The sequence below is a fragment of the Halichoerus grypus genome, chromosome 15 (assembly GCF_964656455.1).
Source record: "Halichoerus grypus chromosome 15, mHalGry1.hap1.1, whole genome shotgun sequence".
NCBI lineage: Eukaryota > Metazoa > Chordata > Mammalia > Carnivora > Phocidae > Halichoerus > Halichoerus grypus.
The window spans coordinates 53008706-53028489 of NC_135726.1; the positions used below are offsets into that span (position 1 = coordinate 53008706).

General features: G+C 56.5%; 1 protein-coding gene and 1 long non-coding RNA gene across 2 annotated transcripts; one reads left to right on the forward strand and one right to left on the reverse strand.

Moving 5' to 3' along the window:
- The first annotated feature begins 2084 nt into the window (after nucleotides 1-2084).
- EHD2 (EH domain containing 2) lies at nucleotides 2085-19232 on the forward strand. The gene is made up of 6 exons (XM_036114094.2): nucleotides 2085-2215; nucleotides 4240-4699; nucleotides 5426-5523; nucleotides 9041-9453; nucleotides 14808-14972; nucleotides 17402-19232. The coding sequence occupies exons 2-6, from the start codon at nucleotides 4296-4298 to the stop codon at nucleotides 17951-17953; spliced, it is 1632 nt and encodes a 543-aa protein (XP_035969987.1). The 5' UTR covers nucleotides 2085-2215; nucleotides 4240-4295; the 3' UTR covers nucleotides 17954-19232.
- LOC144380321 (uncharacterized) lies at nucleotides 13821-14855 on the reverse strand. Its single transcript, XR_013444405.1, has 2 exons — nucleotides 14689-14855; nucleotides 13821-13947 (listed from the first exon to the last, which is right to left on the reverse strand). It is a non-coding gene; the product is annotated as an uncharacterized LOC144380321 (long non-coding RNA).
- Nucleotides 19233-19784: the final 552 nt, after the last annotated feature.

A 19784-nucleotide genomic window follows, 5' to 3' on the forward strand; every position in this document is an offset into this window, starting at 1 on the left:
AAAAAAAATAAAATCATGAGAAAAAATACATTTACAATAGTGTACTGCATTTCTCGAACAAAATCGACTTATATGTGGACCCATGAACGAATATTGTTCAAGGGTCAACTGTATCTGTCTGTCTGTCTGTCTATCGATCGATCTATTCAGCTTTATTGAGATATTTCAGAAGCCATTCGCCCATTTAAAGTGCACAATTCAATGGGTTTAGTGTATTTGCAGGGCGTGTGCAAACATCACCGCAATCAATTTTAGAACATTTTCACCACCCCCATTATGTACATTTTTTTAAAGATTTATTTATTTATTTATTTGACAGAGAGAGAGCGAGAGAGAGCACAAGCAGGGGGGAGTGGCAGAGGGAGAGGAGAAGCAGAGTCCCCACTGAGCGGAGACCCCTCCCTGCCCCCGACGCTGGGCTTGATCCCAGGACCCTGGGACCATGACCTGAGCCACGAAGGCAGATGCTTAACCAACTGAGCCACCCGGGCGTCCCCCCCCATTATGTACATTATTGAATTCAGCCAATTAAATATTTAACTGAGTGCCTGCTGGCTGGGCCCTGTTCTAGGCACTGGGGTGACAACAGCAAACAAAACAGACCCAAGCCCCTGCCCACGAGGAGCTGACATTCCTGCAGGGAAAGATTAAAAATAAGTCACACTGAAAATAAATACGTGAAAATAAAATTGCAAAAAGAAGTAAAAATAAGGAACATCTCTCTTCTGGCTGATAGTGCTAAGTGCTAGGAAGGAAAAGGAAGTAGGAACCGGGGTGGTGGGGGGCTGGGGGGAGTCAGGGTAGGACTTACAGAGGAGGTACCATCTGAACAAAGACCCAAAGGAAGTGGTCCTTTGTAGTAAGACAGATGGGGAAACTGAGGCTCAGAGAGACTGAATCGCTTGCCTGAGGTTCTCTTGCAAGCAAGTAGCGGGGCTGGGATTTGACTTGAGGCTTTGTATGCTCTGACTCCCATGCTGAGAGAAAAAACCCAGCTCCAGACCTGGATTATATGACCTGATGTTTTTTAAGCACCAGTTAGGGGCCAGGTGCAGGGCTAAGCCCTGAACAATCCCTCTGTGCTTTTTTATTTCACTTCTCTGGGACTCATTTATCTCACCTGTAAAACGGGGATAACGATAGCCACTTCTCAGGGACATTCTAAGAACTCAATGAGCTAATACTCTTAGCTAATAAGCCTGCACATAAGGAGGCGCTCAATAATCGTGAAAGATTAATTCAACAAATATTTACTGAGTCCTTTTGGTGTGTCCAGCACGGTGCTAGCCTGGGGACACGACAGGAAACCACCCAGTTGGAAATCCCTGTCCTCAGAGGGCTTGTGTTCTTGCTAGGGAGACAGTCACTTAAGCAGAGAAATGTAGAATAATCAGAACTGTGGAGAAAAATAAAGCAGTGATAATGGATAGATGGTGGGGGCAGCCTTAAATAAGGAGGTCAGGGAGGGCTTCTCTGAGGAGGTGACATTTGAGCAGGCACGAATGAGGGGAGTGAGTGAGCTGTTTGGATCCCTGCGGGGAAAGTGGTTTAGGTGGAGGGAACAGCAAGTGCAAAGGCCCTGAGGTTGGAGGGCTGTTGGTGTGCTTGAGGAACAGCAAAGAAGCCAGGGTGGCTGGAGCAGAGTGAGCCAGGGGGAGAGGAAGGGAGGTGAGGGCAAAGGGAACGGGCAAATCCGCGTAGGGCCTTGCGGGCCCCATTGAGGGCTTTGGCTTTTACTTTGAGTTCTCTAGAGAGGAGCCAGGATGGGTTGTGAGAAGAGGAATTTCATGAACTCAGGTAAGTTTTTAAATTATTATTGTTGTTGTTGCTGCTGCTGTTGTTGTTAGTAGCAGTATTAATATTAGCACTCCCATGCTGAGAGGAGAGACAGAGATCGGGGAGTGGCCCAGTGTCAGAGGTGGAACGGATTTTGAACAACCGGGATTCGGATTCGAAGCCCGCTCTCACCCATCTCGAGAAGCCGCCCTACCACTCCCCACCAGGGGGCGCCAGAGGCCGGGCTCCCGGTTTGGGGAGGGGGGGCGCCTGGTCCCGCCCCCCCGCCCCTCCCTTCCCTCCTCCCCGCTCCGGGCCCCACCCGGCTCAGACGGCTCCGGACGGGACCTCGACCACAGGCCGCTCCGCGGGCGCCTCGGATCCCCGCGGGACCCCCGTCCAGCCCGCCGCCCGGTGCAGCCGCCTGCGCGCCCCATCGGTGAGTGGTCCCCGACCGCCGCTGTCGCCTCCCAAACCCCGCCCGGCCCGCGGAGCCTAGGAGCGTGATTATTCCCCTGCCGCCCCAAGACTCTCAGTCCCCACCCCCCGCAACGTGTAGCGGTGTCCCCGGGGTCCCCAGCACCCCGCTCCGCGAAACCTCCTTGTCTCCCCCACTCCCTCCAGCTCCTTCCAGCCTGTAACAGTGCCCCCTGCCCTCCTCGTTTCTTCCCGTCGTGCTCAGTTTCCCGCACTCCCAACTGGCCTCCCCATCCTCTCAGCCAGAAGAGATCCCCTCCTTGGAGTCTCCCTCTACTGCCCTTACCCATCTCTGTCCTATTTGGTCCCTCCTCCCACTCAAGAGCTCCTCTCCTACTTCACCAACCCCACGGTCTGTCCAGCTACCCCTAAAATGTCCCTCGGACCCCTCCCTGCCTAGGACACCGCCCAGGGCCCCCTCCCTCTGCCAACATCCCAGTTCCCAGTTCCTGCCTCTCCTTTACCTCTCCGGCACTCGTTCCCCTCTACTCCTTTTCCTTTCTATTTATTCATTTTCCTTTAAGTATCATTGTGATTTTATGGATTTTAACATTTTGATTTGCAGTTAATTTTGATGCTCAAATCGTCCCATCTTTGGCCAGTGGGAGCTCCTTCAGGCTGGTCCTTGCGACTCTGTGGCATGCCCCTTCCATCTTTGAGCACCTTCCCACTACCTGATCCAGGCTCACTTGTTCTTCCCCTGCCCCAGCCCTAGAATCAGCCATTTCTCCAAGAAGCCCTGTTTGTTTGTTTGTTTGTTTTAATGGAAAATAGTGTTTGGAGACTCCGATCTGACCAAAAGCTGGTTCTGTGAAAAGATCAGTAAAATTATAAGCATCTACTTAGACTGATCAAGGAAGAAAAAGAAAAAGAAAGACACGAATGACTGATATTGGGAATGAAAGAGGGGACATCACTACAGGTCCTACAGAGAATGAAAAGATAGTAAAGGAATATAGAGAACACAGTCTGGGTGCTGGGGGTGCTTGCCGCTGCTGGATTGGTAATTCTCTCTTCCTAACTCAGATAAGAACACAGGTTCCGAGGTCAGGTTGCCTGGTGTCCCAGACTGAGTGCTTTCCAACCAAGTGATCTTGGGCAAGTTATTGCTATCATCGTGAGCCCCCTTTGTGAGACAGAAACATGGGGATAATAACAGCCCTACCTTACCATGTTGTTAGGAAGATTAAATGAGTTAGAGCAGCGTCCGGCATGCAGTGATCAGAAATGTTAATATTTTTGTGATCACCTGAGGACCCTCATGACCTGGGTGCACCCAGGCAACTCCTCAGCTTTATTTCTCACCCCTCCTGTGTCCAGCAACCCCCTCCATGCATTTCACAGCTCGGGGCCTTAGCACACACCACCCTCTCTGCCTGTCTTGCACGGTATCCCTGTTGTGCATGGAAGGGAGCAGTTCAAAAGTCAGCTCAGCCAGAGTTTGCTGATCCCGTGGTCGGTTCACTATGTCCCCATCTGGTGCCCACAAGTCCACTGCCTGGCATTTCCCAGGCATCACTGGCTGCTTGGTGCCAGGTCCCCTCCTCAATGGGGGCTTTGAATGGGTAAGGGCCCGTCTCAGGCCTCTTTCTGGATCCATAGCTCCTGACACATGAGGTGATTTCAGTGAAAATATGTGAAAGGATGGGGCGGGGGGAGGACGGAAAGAACAAACGGATGAAGGAATACATTTCTTCTAGGCAGCTTCTGCATCCTTCCCTTTGTCCATCATCCCTTGGCCTCCCACCATCAGTCCTGCTTCTTCAATCATCCCACCGTTAATCTCTTTCTCTTCCTCCAGCTGGAATAATCACCTTCTTCCTCCATGAACCATCACCTCCTGCCCTGCCGTGCTCTCTGCCGCTTCCCCCTCCCCATTCTCCCACCCTCCTCCGCCCATTCCACCTCCCAGCTCCCTTCCTTCTCCTCCTCCTCCTCCTCCTCTGCCAGGCAGGCCCCCATCAACGCCCTGTCCCCCCCTTGCAGGCAGCTCTCCCCTGCCCGTCTCCCTCGGCGAGACCAGTGGGCAGCGTGCAGCCACCATGTTCAGCTGGCTGAAGCGGGGCGGCGCACGGGGCCAGCAGCCCGAGGCCATCCGCACGGTGACCTCGTCCCTCAAGGAGCTCTACCGCACCAAGCTGCTGCCTCTCGAGGAGCACTACCGATTCGGCGCCTTCCACTCGCCGGCCCTGGAGGATGCCGATTTCGACGGCAAGCCCATGGTCCTGGTGGCTGGTCAGTACAGCACGGGCAAGACCAGCTTCATCCAGTACCTGCTGGAGCAGGAGGTGCCAGGCTCCCGCGTGGGGCCCGAGCCCACCACCGACTGCTTCGTGGCTGTCATGCACGGGGACACCGAGGGCACTGTGCCGGGCAACGCCCTTGTGGTTGACCCCGACAAGCCCTTCCGCAAGCTCAACCCTTTTGGGAACACCTTCCTCAACAGGTGGTACAGCTTGGGAGGCAGGGGTGCATCTCCCCATCCCTGGCCCCCACCCCCGCCTGTGTTTCTTTCTTTCCCGCTCCAATTCCCTCCTCTCTTCATGCTCCTCCCCCTTCCTGCCTCCTCGAGGGTAGCAGGGAAGCCAGTGGAGCCAGCCTGCCTGGGTCCACCTCCTCTCTACCTGGGTGGCCTTGGGCAAGTGACTTAACCTCTCTGTGCCTCTCTTATCCGCATCTGGAAAATGGGGATAGCCATAGTCCCCACTCGCTTATAAAGTGCTTAGCACAGCACGTGGCACAAAGTATGTGCTCAGTTAACATCAGCTCTCAGTTTTTGTTTTTTTTTATTTTATTTTTTTATTTTTATTTTTATTTTTTTTAAGATTTTATTTATTTATTTGACAGAGAGAGACACAGTGAGAGCAGGATCACAAGCAGGGGGAGAGTTAGAGGGAGAAACAGGCTTCCCGCAGAGCAGGGAGCCCGATGCGGGGCTCGATCCCAGGACCCTGGGATCATGACCTGAGCCGAAGGCAGACACTTAACGACTGAGCCACCCAGGCGCCCCTTTGTTTTTTTTTAAATAGCTCTTATTCTTTGTCCTGATCTTTCGAGATTCTTCCCTGCTCTGTACCTGAATCACCCTCTGTGTGGTCCCGGTTTTCCCTTCTTATGGGTCCTCTCCTTCTGCCTCTCCCTGTGTTGACCCCTGACTTTCCTTCTGCCTCAGGTTCATGTGTGCCCAGCTCCCCAATCAGGTCCTGGAGAGCATCAGTATCATCGACACTCCGGGCATCCTGTCAGGCGCCAAGCAGAGAGTGAGCCGGGGTGAGTGGGGCCCGAGTCCTGGGTCTGAGGGAGAAGGCGGCTGGGTCTCTGCTAAGACTCGGGCCTGTGTCAGCCAGCCCTGAGCTGGCTGGTGGCAGAAGGGAGCCGGTTGGAAGGTTGTGGTTCCTCCATGTCTGTGCACGTAGAGGGGACAGGGGAGGCGTGTGCCTGAACACGTGTGAGCAGGCGGCCGCTCCGTGTCTGGGCTGGTCTGGAGGATGCGGAGGGAGAGATCAAGAGAGACAGAGGGAGACCGGCGAAGTCAGAGACAGATCCCGAGTGCGGGCAGCCTTACAGAGACACAGGAGACCCAGAGAGGAGGGAGGCCATGGGCTCTGGGCATGCTCCTGGCTCCACCTCTGGGCCGCAGATGGGGCTGAGCAGGGGTTGGGAGGGGGAATCTGGGCGCGGGCCAAGGCCGGGCCTGGAATTTATAAACAGCTGTGCAGGGGGAGCGGCGGGGGGTGAATTCCAGCGGGCCTCCGGGGGAGCCGGCCCCCACCTCTGCCCAGCCCGCTCAGCATCTGCGCCCCGCCCCGCCCCAGTCACCCCGCAGTGTCTGTCCCGCGCCAGCTCGGCGGCCTTCGAGGCCCGGGACTGGGGCAAAGGAGGCTGCATTGTGGGGCAGAGGGGACGGGACGCTGGGCCGCCGGGCAGGGCGGGAGCGCGGAGGGTGATGGTGTCCCTGGCTGCTACCCAGCGGGCGCGTGTCCCCCTGGGAGACAGGCAGGGGGCAGCTGCAGAAGCGATCGGAGGGCGGGCTGCCAGCCCGAGGGCGGGGGGGGGCGGGGCGGGCAGGAGGCGGGGCGGGGGGCGGGCAGGAGGGCGGGCCGGGAGTTCCTGGGGCACCGCCCCTGGGGCTGGGCCTGGGAGAGTGGGAGGGGAGAGCGGGAGGGGAGAGCGGGAGGGGTGCTCGGTGGGGGCCCAAGGTTGTGGGGAGGAGGAGAGAGTAGAGAACGGGGTCTCCTTCCCTGGCAGCTTGGGTAGAGGAAGAGGAGGCGAGTCGGTCGGTCTGTCTGTGGATTTGTGTGTGTGTGTGTGTGTGTGTGTGTGTGTGTGAGCAGGGGTGTGTCTGGGAGTCCACATCTTGGAGCACGCGGCTACGATTGTGTCCGGATGTATGTGCATTGGTGGGATGCGTGGCTGGCTGCCCTTGCGTATCAAATCTGTGCCCACACTTTTGTGTGATTGTAGCCTACGGGAGCCTCTGGTGGGGCTCAAATCTGGGCTCTGCTATTGTTAGACCATGGCTTTGGGCGAGCCACTCATCTCTCCCTGTCTCAGTCTCCTCATCTGTAAAAGGGGAATAATGATAGCATCAGCCTCGTAGGTTGCACGGAGGGTTCACATTAAATGTCAAACCTGCAAAGCACTTCGGGGTGCCACACACAGTGGGCGCTGGGGATATGCGGACAGCCGTGTTCCCGGTGAGTGTCCTAGCTGTGCACCCCGGGTACTCTCTGCCGCGTCTCCACGTCTCTCGTTCCCACGCTGACTCAACCTCCCTCCCTTCCTCCCACCCCACATGAGACACACTTTCCAAATCCTGGCCTGTGTGCGTGTGTGTGTGTGTGTGTGTGTCTGTCTGTCTGTCTGTCTGTGTGCACATGCATTTAGACATTGGGGAGGGAAGGAGCCCCAGCTGCCATCCCTCTGGTTACCTGGCCCTTCCCCCCGCCCGAGCAATGCCCCCCCCATCCAGTCCCCAGGGACCACAAGGAGCCTGCTCCCTCCTTGGCAGGATGCGCCCAGCACCCGCTCTTCAGTGGAGCATAGAGACCCAAGCAGGCTCCTGCTCCGCGCCTCCCACCCGCGTGTCTTGAGTCAATCCCTCAACCTGTCCGTGCCTCAGTTTCCTCATCTGGAAAATGAGGATCACAAAAGCGCCTGTCTCCCGAGGGTGTTTTGAAGATTCAACTAGATGATTCAGGGAGAGCAAGCCGTGATGGCTCCCTGTCCTGCCAGGTAATGCCTCGTCCCCCAGGTCACCACCGTGTCCCCTGTTCTGAGAAGCCCTCCTTGACCCCCCCCAAGCTGGGTCAGGTGCTCCCGCTGGGCTCCCCCACCCCGGCCTGACCACTCTGGGGATGGGTTTGTGTCCTCAGTGGACTGTGATCCGGATGAGAACAGGACAGGGACGGCTCTGGGGACAGTTCCCGAAGGAGGCCCCCACTGTGTCCCGCATGTATCACAACTGATAACTGTTGAGCACTTACCGTGTTCCCAGATTGTGTTTGCTTGTTTTAACGGCTTATTTTTATTTACGATTTTATTTATTTATTTTTTTAGAGAGAGAGAGCAGGGGGAGGGGGCAGACAGGGAGGGAATGAGAATCTCAAGCAGACTCCACCCTGAGCTCAGAGCCCGATGCAGGGCTCGATCCCACGACCCTGAGATCATGACCCGGGAAATCAAGAGTCGGGCGCTTAACCCACTGAGCCACCCAGGCCGCCCCTGTTTTAACCGTTTAATTGAGGTACAGTTGACAGGCCTAAAGCGCACCCATTTTAAACAGGCACTGTTTTAAGCTCTTTATAGATAGGCTCTTGTTGTATGTTATATATTAGCTCATTTATATTCTTTTAATCTCCGCAACAGCCCTCCAAGTCACATTCTGTTAGGACCTCCATTTTACAGAGGAAGAAACAAGTTCAGAGAGGTTTCCTACTTGCTTAAGGTCACACAGCTGGGGGGGGGCAGAGGTGGGATTCAAACCCAGGACTGCCTGACCGCCGAGTCAGGGCGTCCCACCCCCTCCTCCCTACTCTCCTAAGCATCACTTGCTGAATGCACGAGTGAGCAGCAAAAGCGAAGGGTGTGAACGAATGAGTGAACGAGGAAGGAATGAATGAATGAAGCCCATTGTTGAGACAGGTACTCCATGAAGGCCAGGACTTGTCTCTGTGCCCTCTGTGGTATCTCCGAGTGCCCAGGATAGGGCCTGGCACACAGAAGACTCTCTGTAAATATTGTTAAATAAATTCAAAATATTTACCATCTGCTCTGGCGAGAGCAGAGCCAGAGCCAACGTGAACTCTTCAGTTGCTGGATTGTGGGGAGATCCAGAAGTCCTAGGGAGGGGCTGGGGTGATGGAGGCACTTGGGAGACCCGGGGGTGGGGGGTGGGGGGGAGGTTCATAGAGGCACAGAGAGTCTGTTAAGAAACGCTTCAGTATTTTAACAACCTGTACATCCGGACTGGTGCTCGCCATTAATATCTGCCTAAGGAATGAATGAAAAGGGGGCGGGTGATGGCCCTCTGTAGCCAGATGGCCTGAGGGCCTGGGGCCAGAGTGATGAGGTAATTCTGGGGCCTGGGGGGGGGGGGAGGGGGCGGGGCAGAGCCGTGGGATACTCTCGGGCCCTTGGCTATTTGGCCCAGAGAAGGGTTTCGAAAGTCAACAGCCTGAACGTCTGTACAGTCCGCTATCCAACCAAAGGAATGGGTGCTTGCGAAAGGCTGGAGGGAGGGGGGCTGACCTCTGCGCTTCGTGCCGCTTCCACTGCGTACCCCCAGGCTACGACTTCCCGGCCGTGCTGCGCTGGTTCGCGGAGCGCGTGGACCTCATCATCCTGCTCTTCGACGCGCACAAGCTGGAGATCTCCGATGAGTTCTCCGAGGCCATCGGCGCCCTGCGGGGCCACGAGGACAAGATCCGCGTGGTGCTCAACAAGGCGGACATGGTTGAGACCCAGCAGCTGATGCGCGTCTACGGGGCGCTCATGTGGGCGCTGGGCAAGGTGGTGGGCACGCCCGAGGTGCTCCGCGTCTACATCGGCTCCTTCTGGTCCCAGCCCCTCCTGGTGCCCGACAACCGGCGCCTCTTCGAGCTGGAGGAGCAGGACCTCTTCCGCGACATCCAGGGCCTGCCGCGCCACGCCGCCCTGCGCAAGCTCAACGACCTAGTGAAGAGGGCCCGGCTGGTGCGGGTGAGCAGCGCAGGAGGGCGGGGGTGGGGGGCGGCAGGGCTGGAGCGCGGAGGCAGGGGCCGCCCTTGCCCTGCCTCCCATCCTGTCCCAACTGGCTTATGGGCTCTCTGATGAGGTAGTTCACCAGTCTAAGAGAGTCCTCCAGGCCGGGTCATTCTGGCGCAAGGTGGAGTGGGGGAAGCCGAATGGCATGGGGAGTCATCCCCCTGCTGCTGCGCATCTGTCATTCTATTTCCGCATCTCCCCGTCTCCTCTGTGTCCTGTCATCCACGTCCCACCACCAGTCACGTTGTATCATGGCCCATCTCTGCGCACAAGCCACCCGGGACTCCGGTGAGGTCCACAGCCGTCCCATTCCCCCTCCACCTCCACGCTGCTTTTCCTCGCTGTCCTGCTCTTCCACTCCGTTCCCATCACCCATTGCACTTCACGCTGGCCTCCTTGCTCCTACCTCAGGGCCTTTGCACTTACTGTTCCCTCTTCCTGGAACCCCTCCCCCTTCCTCGCCTCTCTCCCACTTGGCTCGCTCCCCACCTCCTTCACCTCCTCTTTGCTCCACATGCTCAGGAAGGCTTCCCTGTCTGCCCTCGCTTCTTATGACTATAACTCCCTCCCCGCTCCTGTCATGTGAGTCTTGCTTTATCCTCGTTGTAGTTTCCTTCATAGCATTCATTGCTGCCTGGCCGGACATCATCCATTCATTGGGTTTCTGGGTTTACTACCTGTCTCCACTCGCATGTAAGCCTCACAGAATCAGAGACGTCTGAATTTGTTCGCCTCTGTATCCCCAAAACCTGGAACAGAGTTGGTGCTCCGTAAATATTTATTGAACGAATGCCGTTGAACCAACACTCTTGTTCGACAAAATCTCCCCTGTCCCCAGCCCTGTGTTGGGTGGTATTGAGGACACAGCAGTGACCACGGCCGTTCAGGGGAGGAGACGGACCCCTCCCCAGACAGTGATGAGCCAGCATGGGTCAGGGCTGGTCCTGGGGAGCCCAGGGGGAATTGGGGCGGGAGACTTCTTGGAGGAGAGGGCATCAGAGCTGCAAATGGGAGGAAAAGGAGGATGAGGAGGGGAAGGAATTCTAGATGGTGGGACCAGCAAGTGCATGGACCGGAGATGAGAACATGGCCAGTTCAAGGAAGAGGGAAAATGTCAGTGTTGAACCCAGTGTAGATAGTGCAAATAACTGAATCTGAGGCTGGTGAGGCGGGAGTCAGACCACCCAGGGCTGTGGCCTGGAACCTGCGCTTTGTCCTGAGGGTACTGGGGAGCCATGGAAGGGTTCAGAGCAGAGGAGGGACAGGGTCCTACTCAGGCTGCCTTTTGGTGGGTGGATTCAAGGGCTGTTAAACTGGGGCCAGAGACCATGGAGGAGGCTGGGGACAGAGGAACAAGGAGGAGCCTGGATCCCAACAGGGCCTTGGGAGGGGGAGGGGAGCACTGGTTTGAGAGCGATTTTGGAGGCCAAATGGAACATTCATAGGGGAGGCTGCCAGGGTGGAGGTGGGGCAGGAAGCTGGGCAGGCAGGGAGGCCTAGAAGGTTATGGGGGGTGGAGGAGCCTGAGGCGTTGGTTTAAGGAGCAGCAGAGAGGGGGTGAGTCAGGGCCCCCACCCCCGCCCCAGGAATCCTCCTTGGGAGGGAGCGGCCCAGCAGGGACAGCTCTGAGCCTCGGAGTCCACCTTTTCCTCCTCCCCCACCCAGGCTCTGGACTGTCTCTGTGTCTCTGTCTCTCTCTGCGTGTTTCTCCTCATTTCTACCTCTTTCACAGCGTCCATCTCTCTCCCTCTTACTCGTTCTCTCTTTCGGGCGCTTCCTCTCCTCTTCCCTCCTTCTCTGTCCCTCTCTCCTTCTATCTCCCCGCCTATCTCTCCCCCTCTGTCTTCCTCCGTGTCTCTCTCAGCAGCCCCCTCCGGTTCGCCCTGGTCTCCCACGGACCCCCGGCCCCTCGGGGACGCAGAGAGCGGCGGGGGCTGGGGCCCAGGGCCGTGGGACAGAGGGGCGGGGTCGGGCCGGACACCTGGTGCCCCCGCCGGGCAGGAGGCGGCTCCGGAAACCCGGACAAACCCCGGAGTCCGGGACCCGCGCCCCGGCCCAGCCCGCCCTCCCACCTTATCTCTTCCTGGCACCTTCCCCCGCTTCCTCTCTGGAAAAGCCATCAGCGCCCTCCTGCCTTCCCTCTTCTGGGTCCCCGAAGAGCCACTTTAGGCCCCGCCCCCGCGCCCCCATTGGCCCGCGCTCGTAGGTCCCGCCCACCAGCCTGACCACGCCCCTGCCCCGTTGACCCCTCACACCTATCGACCGACCATTCCTTCCCCTACCTCCCTCGGATCCATCTGTGGCTCCCCAGTGCCCCTCACCCAGGGTCCAACTGTGACCGAGCCTCCCTGCCCCTCCCCTGCTCCGTGTCACCCACACATTCCCCACGTGTGATTCCGCCACCACACTTGGTCTAGCCATCAAACAACAGTCCCCACCATTTACCTCCCCACACGCTCTCCCCCAAAGTACAGGGCCTTTCTGGACTCTGGGTAACTACCCCTCGGTGTCTCGGTTTCCCTGTCTGTACGATATAGGGTGTGGATGAGTCACCTGGCTCCGTCCTTTGGTTGAAGTGGTAACGGCGAGAAGGGGCGATTTCACTGTGTTGCGATATTTGAGGCCAAGACCTTGGGAGAGTCTGATGCTAAAGAGGCCAAGGTGCCCTGAATCTTCTTACTGAGCTTCTCTGAGGCGGCTCAGTGACATTCATTCAACAAACAGTTACTGAGCACCTACAACGTGCTTCTGCACTGTTTGGGGCCCTGGAGATAGAGCAGGGAACAAACGAGTTAATGTTGTTTTTTTCTTGTAGAATTACTTTTCACTGGGGAAGTAGATATTAAACAAATGAATCTATAATATCATACAGTATTGTATGTGATAAGAATCAGGAAGGAAAATGAAGCAGGAAAGGAGATTGGCGAGGGACTGTTTTAAGGAGGTCAGGGAGGGTCTCCCAGCAGAGACCTGAAGGAGGGAGAGTGGAGGTCTGGGGGAGGCCCTACCAGGAGGAGGGAACAGTAAGTGCAAAGGCCCTGAGGCAGGAGCAGGCTCCAACAAGGAGCCCAGGATGGCTGGAGGAGGCAGAGTGGTGGAGGTGGGAGGACATAAGGCTTCAGAACCAGCCAGGGACCGCCAAGATTTTTAGCATTCTAAACCTATGATTCATTAAGAGAACTTTCAAACAAGTGTTTTCCATCGAACATTTAAGACCATCTCATGGTAAAGCATTTAAGCTTGGTTAAACATGTTCCCTCCCAGCCCTGATCTTCCCCCCAACCCCCCACCAGCTCACAGGGCCTCTTCCTTGGAGGCAGCCCCCATGAGAAGTTTCTTGTGTCTTTATCCAGATATAGTCTATTTTTATTTAAGCATATGCAGCTAATTACTGAGCTTCCAGTTCAAAAATGCAAATGTTCATGATTCTGCCCTCCTTGTTTGTTTTTTGATAACTCTGGAGATTGGGGCTCAAAGGTTCCCAAGTTCATTGCTTCCCTCCACAAGTATTTCTTGAGTGCTTTCTGTGCATACCGTGCCCGTGCTGGGGACAGAGGGAACAGATAAGGTCCCAGCCCTCCTGGAGCTCACATTCTGATGGAAGGAGACAGAATAAGTAAACCACCAGATAAACAAAATAAGGATGGGTTGCAATAAACATTGTGGGGGGCAGGGAAGTGACAGTAGAAAATAATTAGATGGTGGTGGTTGGGGCACCTGCTTCTCATAGGATGGCCTCTGTGAGGAGGTTGACATCAAGAGGAAGCTGAGAGAGCCAGCTTGGGGAGATCAGAGCAGGGCTGCAGGCAGAGAGTGGCATGTGCAAAGGCCCTGTGGTAAGAAAAATATTAGCATGCTGGGACAAGGATGGCAGGGGAGGAAGCTGGCACGGGGACAGGGTGGCGGGGATGCAGGATGAAACACCAGGAGCCAGACTCTAGAGAAACTTCCAGTCACAGGAGCTCACGACACTCTTGAAAATGATTGAGCGCCCCAAAGAGTGTGTAGGTACATGGGTTGAATCTGTCTACATTGGCCATACCAGAAGTTAAAACTGAGAAAATGTTTAATATTTATCTAGTAATATTGGCTTAACCAACAATAACCATTTAACTATTAATAAGTAGCAATTTATTGATGATAAATGTTATCGATGAGTTATGATAGTTCAATTTATATTAATTAATATGGATAATAGATATTATAAGATCAGTTTTTAAATAACCATAAGCCCAGGACTTGGTAACCTAAGTCCCATACATTTTATGAAAATTCTCTCCAAACCAAAAAAAAAAAAAAAAAAATTCCAGAGGACGGTGGCCTGGTTTTACATTTTTGCAAATCTCTTTAATGTCTGGCTTCGAAGGAGACCTCTGGATTTTGCACATCTGGTCCTGCACTCAGTTACAGTATCACACCTCCTGTTGCCTTTAAAAACTCCACTGTCCCCTGGGGGGGAAATGAGAGCACAAAAGACAAATAGCACCTTAGTATTGTTATTAAAATAGCTTTGACTATGTGAACCCCTGAAAGAGGCTGGGGTGGGGGTGGGGGGGAAATCCCTGGGGTTCCCCAGACCACACTTTGAGAATTGCTGCTGTAGGGACTTGTCAGCTATGGTCGGAATTTCGTACTTGGATAAGAAGCAAATCGAGACTTCGGAGCAGTGTTTCATGATCTGGTGTTTGTTCCTAAAAAACAAAAAGACCTCTCCAGCCGCTGCCTGGAGAAGGCATTGTAGGGGCAAGAGAAGCCAGAAGACCCGTGGGGTGCCTGCTGTGCCTCCCCAGGCAGGCGTGGGGAGGTGGGGGTGGTGGCCTCCTGATGTGGAAAGCAGTGAAAACAGAGCGGACAGATGTAGGAGGTAAAAGGCAAAGGGCTCGCTGGTGGCTGGATGTGGCTGGTGAGGAGTCAGAAGCATCATCAGGAAAGGTTTCGGGAAGTCTGGCCTCAACTGGGGAGGGAGCAGGTGGGGGTGCCCTTTGTTCCCGCGATGGGGACAGCTGAGGGTGACACAGCTCTGGGGGCCGGGCCCGGAATCCGCTGGGCGACAAAAGACGGAGCTGTCCAGGAATGTGGACAAGGCAATCCAGGGAGAGGCTCGGGCTGGTATGTAGATTGGGGGGTGGGGGTGGATCGCCTAGGAGAGGAGGGGGTCTTCTGCCCTCGGCTGCCGCAGCAGCAACTCACCTGTAAGGGTCAGAATGCACATCCTCAGGCCCCCCTCCGGGCCATGCGAATCAGGAGCTCTAGGTGTGGGGCCCCGCGTGATGGTGCTGTAGGCTCAGGTGAGCGCTCTCCTCCTACAGGTCCACGCGTACATCATCAGCTACCTGAAAAAGGAGATGCCCTCCGTGTTTGGGAAGGAGAACAAGAAGAAGCAGCTGATCCTCAAGTTGCCCGTCGTCTTTGCCAAGATCCAGCTAGAGCATCACATATCTCCCGGTGACTTCCCGGACTGCCAGAAGATGCAGGTGAGAGGTCGCCCGGGAGGGAGGCGGAAGGGGTCAGCTTCTGTGGGCTTTGGGATGGGGCCTCGAAAATGGGAGGGATGGAGGGCAGGTTCTGGAAAGCACCTCCTGCAAATGGTTCCATAAGAGCATGGTTGTGTGCGTTAGGACAAAGGAATGAAGAGAAAACCCCAAGGAACAGTGGCTTCATTAGGATGGAAGTTTGTTTTTCTCCATAAAATCCTAGAAGGTGGTCCAGGGCTGGTTTGGTGCTTTACAGAGCCAGGGACCAAGTCCGCCTCTGTCTCAGTTCTCCTCCATGCCCGGCCTCCAGTTCCAAGATCCCCACATGGTACAGAATGGCTGCCAAAACTCCAGCCATTTTGTCTGCATTCCAGCCAGCAAGAAGGGATGAGGGAGAAGGGAGGGAGAGCTACCTGTACAGTCTCTGTCTTTAAGGACACTTTCTAGAACAGTGCTGTCCAATAGTACTTTCTACCATGATGGAAATGTTCTGTGCTCTGCCTTGCAATATGGTAGCCGCTAGCCCCATTAAAACTGACATTTTAGATTTTATTTAATTTTAGCTAATTTAAATTTAAATAACCACACATAGCTCCAGTATTGGAAAGGACAATTCTAGAGTTGTGTATGCAAGGTACACTGACATCCAATTGGCCAGAAGGTAGCCACATGCCAAGGCTGGCTGTAAGCTGGAAAGTGTAGTCTTCCTTCTAGGTGGCCAGGTGCCCAGGTAATGTTCAGAGATTCCAGTGCTGAGGATGAAGGGACAGATGGGAATGGGGGGACCCCTTGCATGTCCAGGTCTAGAATTAACCAGTGTTGGGGAGAGCACTGGGTCTGGGTGCAGTGGCAGGGGGGTGAATGAAGACCTACTGGAGGGGGGCGGGGCAGGAGGGACCAAATAAACATGGGGACAGAGGTCCAGGCTCAGGTGTGGAGGAGGTGGGGACTAGCACCCCCAGCCTGGGGTTGAGCCTCTGTTTTGAGACTACATTAGGCTGATACTCCAAGCCTGTGACCTTTGGGTCTGAGATGGTTTCTAACCCAAGACTCTGAGGAATTCTGGTAGACTGCATTTCGCTTCGGCCACTTACTAGCTCCTTGAGTCTGGACAAGTCACCTTGCCTGAGCCTCAGTTTCTTCAACTGGGAAATGGGCATTGTCATAGTACTTACCTATTGCTGTGGGTGCTGAATCCGCCAGTGCTTGCAGCCCCCTAAGATCAGTGTGTGGCACAGATCAAGATTCTCAACCTCAGCGCTACTGACATTTGGGGTCAGAGTGTTCGTGGTCAGGGGTGTCCTGTGCATTGCGGGATCTTTGCATCCTCCTGACCTCTAGGTGCGTGTAGCACCCCCCCCCCAGCTGTGACAATCAAAAATGGCTCTAGATCTTGCCAAGTGTCCACTGGGGAAGGACAACATCTCCCGTGGCTAAGAACCACTGGGCTAGATAAACAGCAGCTGGTAAGATTACACTGATGGTTCTGGAACACTATCCAGATGAATTCATTAGCCTTTCCCATCCCCCCAAGGGAGGGGAGCGCTGATGTTATTGATCCGTTTTACACGTGTGGAAACTGAGGCCCAGAGAGGTGAAGTCACTTGCTTGAGGGCACACAGCTCCTAAGTGGCAGAACTGGACTGGGACCTGGGCAGGCTGGCCCTGGAGTCCAGACCCCCCCACCCCTTTATGTCCAGATCAGCGGGCCTCTCTGCCTCAGTGTGGTGCCATGAACCGGATCGGTCTTTGCTGTGAGTCTCCTGGTGCGGGCGACTCAGAGCGACTCAGAGTGGCCGCGGGAGAGAAGCAGCGTGACCACAAATCCAGCCCCACAGCTGCTCTAGCACAAGATGACTTCTGGAGGGAGGGGGGCAGGGGGAGGGTTGTCCCAGGAGCTCCTAATAATCTGGCCATCCCAAACCTAACCTCCAAACTTGGCAGCAAGCCACTCACCCGTTTCTGTGAAGTGGGGTGACAGAGCTAATGGAGCAGCAGGAATGGAATTTTCTCGATTTGCACAACTGGGACGGGGTGCCGGCCAGCTGCAGCTGGGGCGCCCCAGAGGCTGGGCAGAGCCAGGGCTGTGCTGGGTAAGGCTGGGAGCGCTGTCGGAATACTGAAATCCTCTGCCGGCTGGTAAACAGCTACTGGTCTAAGTCCTCACAGGGCCACTTACGACCCTACCGTCCAGTGATCCTGGGGACACGCTTGGTGCAGGGGGAGGGCCCCTGGGACCCCGCTGTCCTAGTCTCTTCTGAGTGGTGGGTGCCCGAGTGAAATGGGTTGCACAGGTACGCACCTCTCAGCTGGGACCTCCTACCAAGTGAGCTGCCCGAGGGTCCCGCTGCCCCCATGGGGCTGGGAGGCCTTGAGGACGGTGCCCCCTGACTTCCCAGTGCTCCCCTCTCCCCCTCACCCCACAACAGGAGCTGCTGATGGCTCACGACTTCACCAAATTCCACTCGCTGAAGCCGAAGCTGCTGGAGGCCCTGGACGAGATGCTGACCCACGACATCGCCAAGCTCATGCCCCTGCTGCGGCAGGAAGAGCTGGAGAGCACCGAGGTGGGCGTGCAGGGCGGCGCTTTTGAGGGCACCCACATGGGCCCGTTCGTGGAGCGGGGGCCCGATGAGGCCCTGGAGGACGGCGAGGAGGGCTCGGACGACGAGGCCGAGTGGGTGGTGACCAAGGACAAGTCCAAGTACGACGAGATCTTCTACAACCTGGCGCCCGCCGATGGCAAGCTGAGCGGCACCAAGGCCAAGACCTGGATGGTGGGCACCAAGCTCCCCAACTCGGTGCTGGGGCGCATCTGGAAGCTGAGTGACGTCGACCGGGACGGCATGCTGGATGACGAGGAGTTCGCCCTGGCCAGCCACCTCATCGAGGCCAAGCTCGAGGGCCACGGGCTGCCCACCAACCTGCCCCGCCGCCTGGTGCCGCCCTCCAAGCGGCGCCACAAGGGCTCTGCAGAGTGAGCCAGCCACTGCCTGCCGGCCCTCCCTCCCTCTTGCCCTGCTGTGGCTCCCCAGCACCAGCTGGCTGCACGCTCACCCCCGCCCCAGCCTGCACGCACGCTGTCTGCCCACCTTCTCAGCTGTAAGGATGGGGGTCTCTCTACTCCCCTCTGCCAGACAGTGGGGACCAGGGGAGGGGCAAGGCTTCTCTGCCCGGCCTTTGCATCTCTACCCTCACATACACTTAGGCACATCCCGTTGACATTAACACACACACGCACAGAGGCATCGATTCACGCATCGTTCATTCAAGTATTTATTGAGCACGTACTATGTTTGGATGTGCAGGGCTTGTTCTGGGCACTGGGGAATACAGCAGAGAGTAAAACAGACCCGTGTATCTGCCCTCAGGGGGCTGACGTTCTCAGGAGGGAGCACCCACACAGTCACACAAACACACACAGACACAGGCCCTAACCAGCCCGATCCCCGATTCTGGGCAGGACCCCTCGCCTCTCCCCATAGTCCAGTGGCCCCTTGTTTGAAATAACAAACACAAAGGCCCCCTTCCCCACTTCTTGCCCATCCAGGCAAGGACCGCCCGTCCCCCCAAACTCCATCCTGTTCTCAGGCCTTGGGACCACTGGGGGCTCAGAGGGGAGACACAACCCCCTACTTCCTCAGAGGGACCCCTCTTCAGCCCCTCCGCCCAGTTCTGGTTACACCCCTTTCTGTAGTAAGGATTCTTAGCAGACAGAAAAGCCCCTTCTATCCTTGCTTCGCCCAGACTGTGCCCACTTTGAGGTATTTTTGGCTTCGGCCCACGGGGCCCTGGTTTGAAAACCCAGCCTGGCTGCCCGCGTCCCTAAGCTCCCCACAGCTGGTGGCCTGAATTGTAGAGCACAGGGGCACAGCCTCTCTGCCATCAGCCCATATTTAAGTAGAGCCCCTACCAGATATAAAGGCCCCAGGGCTTTATTTTAGTCCCCCTTTCAGGGATGCGTTGTGGGGGGGGGGCTCTTGGTGCTATAGCTCTCCCTTCTCCTCCCTAAAGGGACCCCTCACGTCCGACCCTCCACCCTTCCGTGCCTTCACCACTTACTAGTGCTTGACCCTGGTGGGGGACCCCATGGAAAAGATGGGGAAGGGTGACATAGGTGGGGACGACGCCCCCCCACGATGCTCGCGGGGATTTCCACACCCACCGTCACCCCCCCCATGCCTAGGAGGGGCCTGTGAACCGAACAGCGAACAGCGAACAGCGTTCCCACAGAGCAAATAAAGCCAAGGCTTCTAACCACGTGGAAGTCAGGCTGTCTTGGGATGGGTTGGGGGGGCGGGGATGGCTCTCCCCAGACTCCCAGGGAAGAAGAGTCCTGGGCAGGGCTTGAGGTTTGCGGGGGGGGGGTCCCCTCCGAGGTCCCAAGGGCGGGGGGTGGAGGCCATGACTCAATGCAGCAGAGCCTGATGACTCAGGCCTGGGCTGGGGGCCAGACCGACATATTTTCCGAAGAAAAGTTACTCAGGGGCCCTCCCTCCGGGACATCCCTCCCTCCCACCTCCCGCCGCGGGGGCCTGGGAACCAAGCCCTGGGGCGTGGGGTTGTGTGCGCGCGAGCTCGGGCACATCGTGCCTCCGCCCCGCCCTCCAGCGTGCGCCACCTGGGACGCCACCCCTGACACGTAACACCAGGGACAAACGGGCTCTTGGAGGAGAGGGGACGCTGCCCGCAGGGACCACCATGTGTGCGCACGCGCGCGCGCTCACGCCCGAGGGCCTCGGCCTGCGGACCCCGCGGGCTGAGCCCCCCGACCACACCCGCCGCGGCTGGGACGCGCTGACCGCCCGCTCT

Coding starts and splice junctions, on each gene's coding strand:
- EHD2 (XM_036114094.2), top strand. CDS start 4,296: ATGTTCAGCTGGCTGAAGCGGGGCGGCGCACGGGGCCAGCAGCCCGAG. Junction 9,454..14,807: donor AGAGGGCCCGGCTGGTGCGG/GTGAGCAGCGCA, acceptor CTCCTCCTACAG/GTCCACGCGTACATCATCAG. Junction 14,973..17,401: donor CGGACTGCCAGAAGATGCAG/GTGAGAGGTCGC, acceptor ACCCCACAACAG/GAGCTGCTGATGGCTCACGA.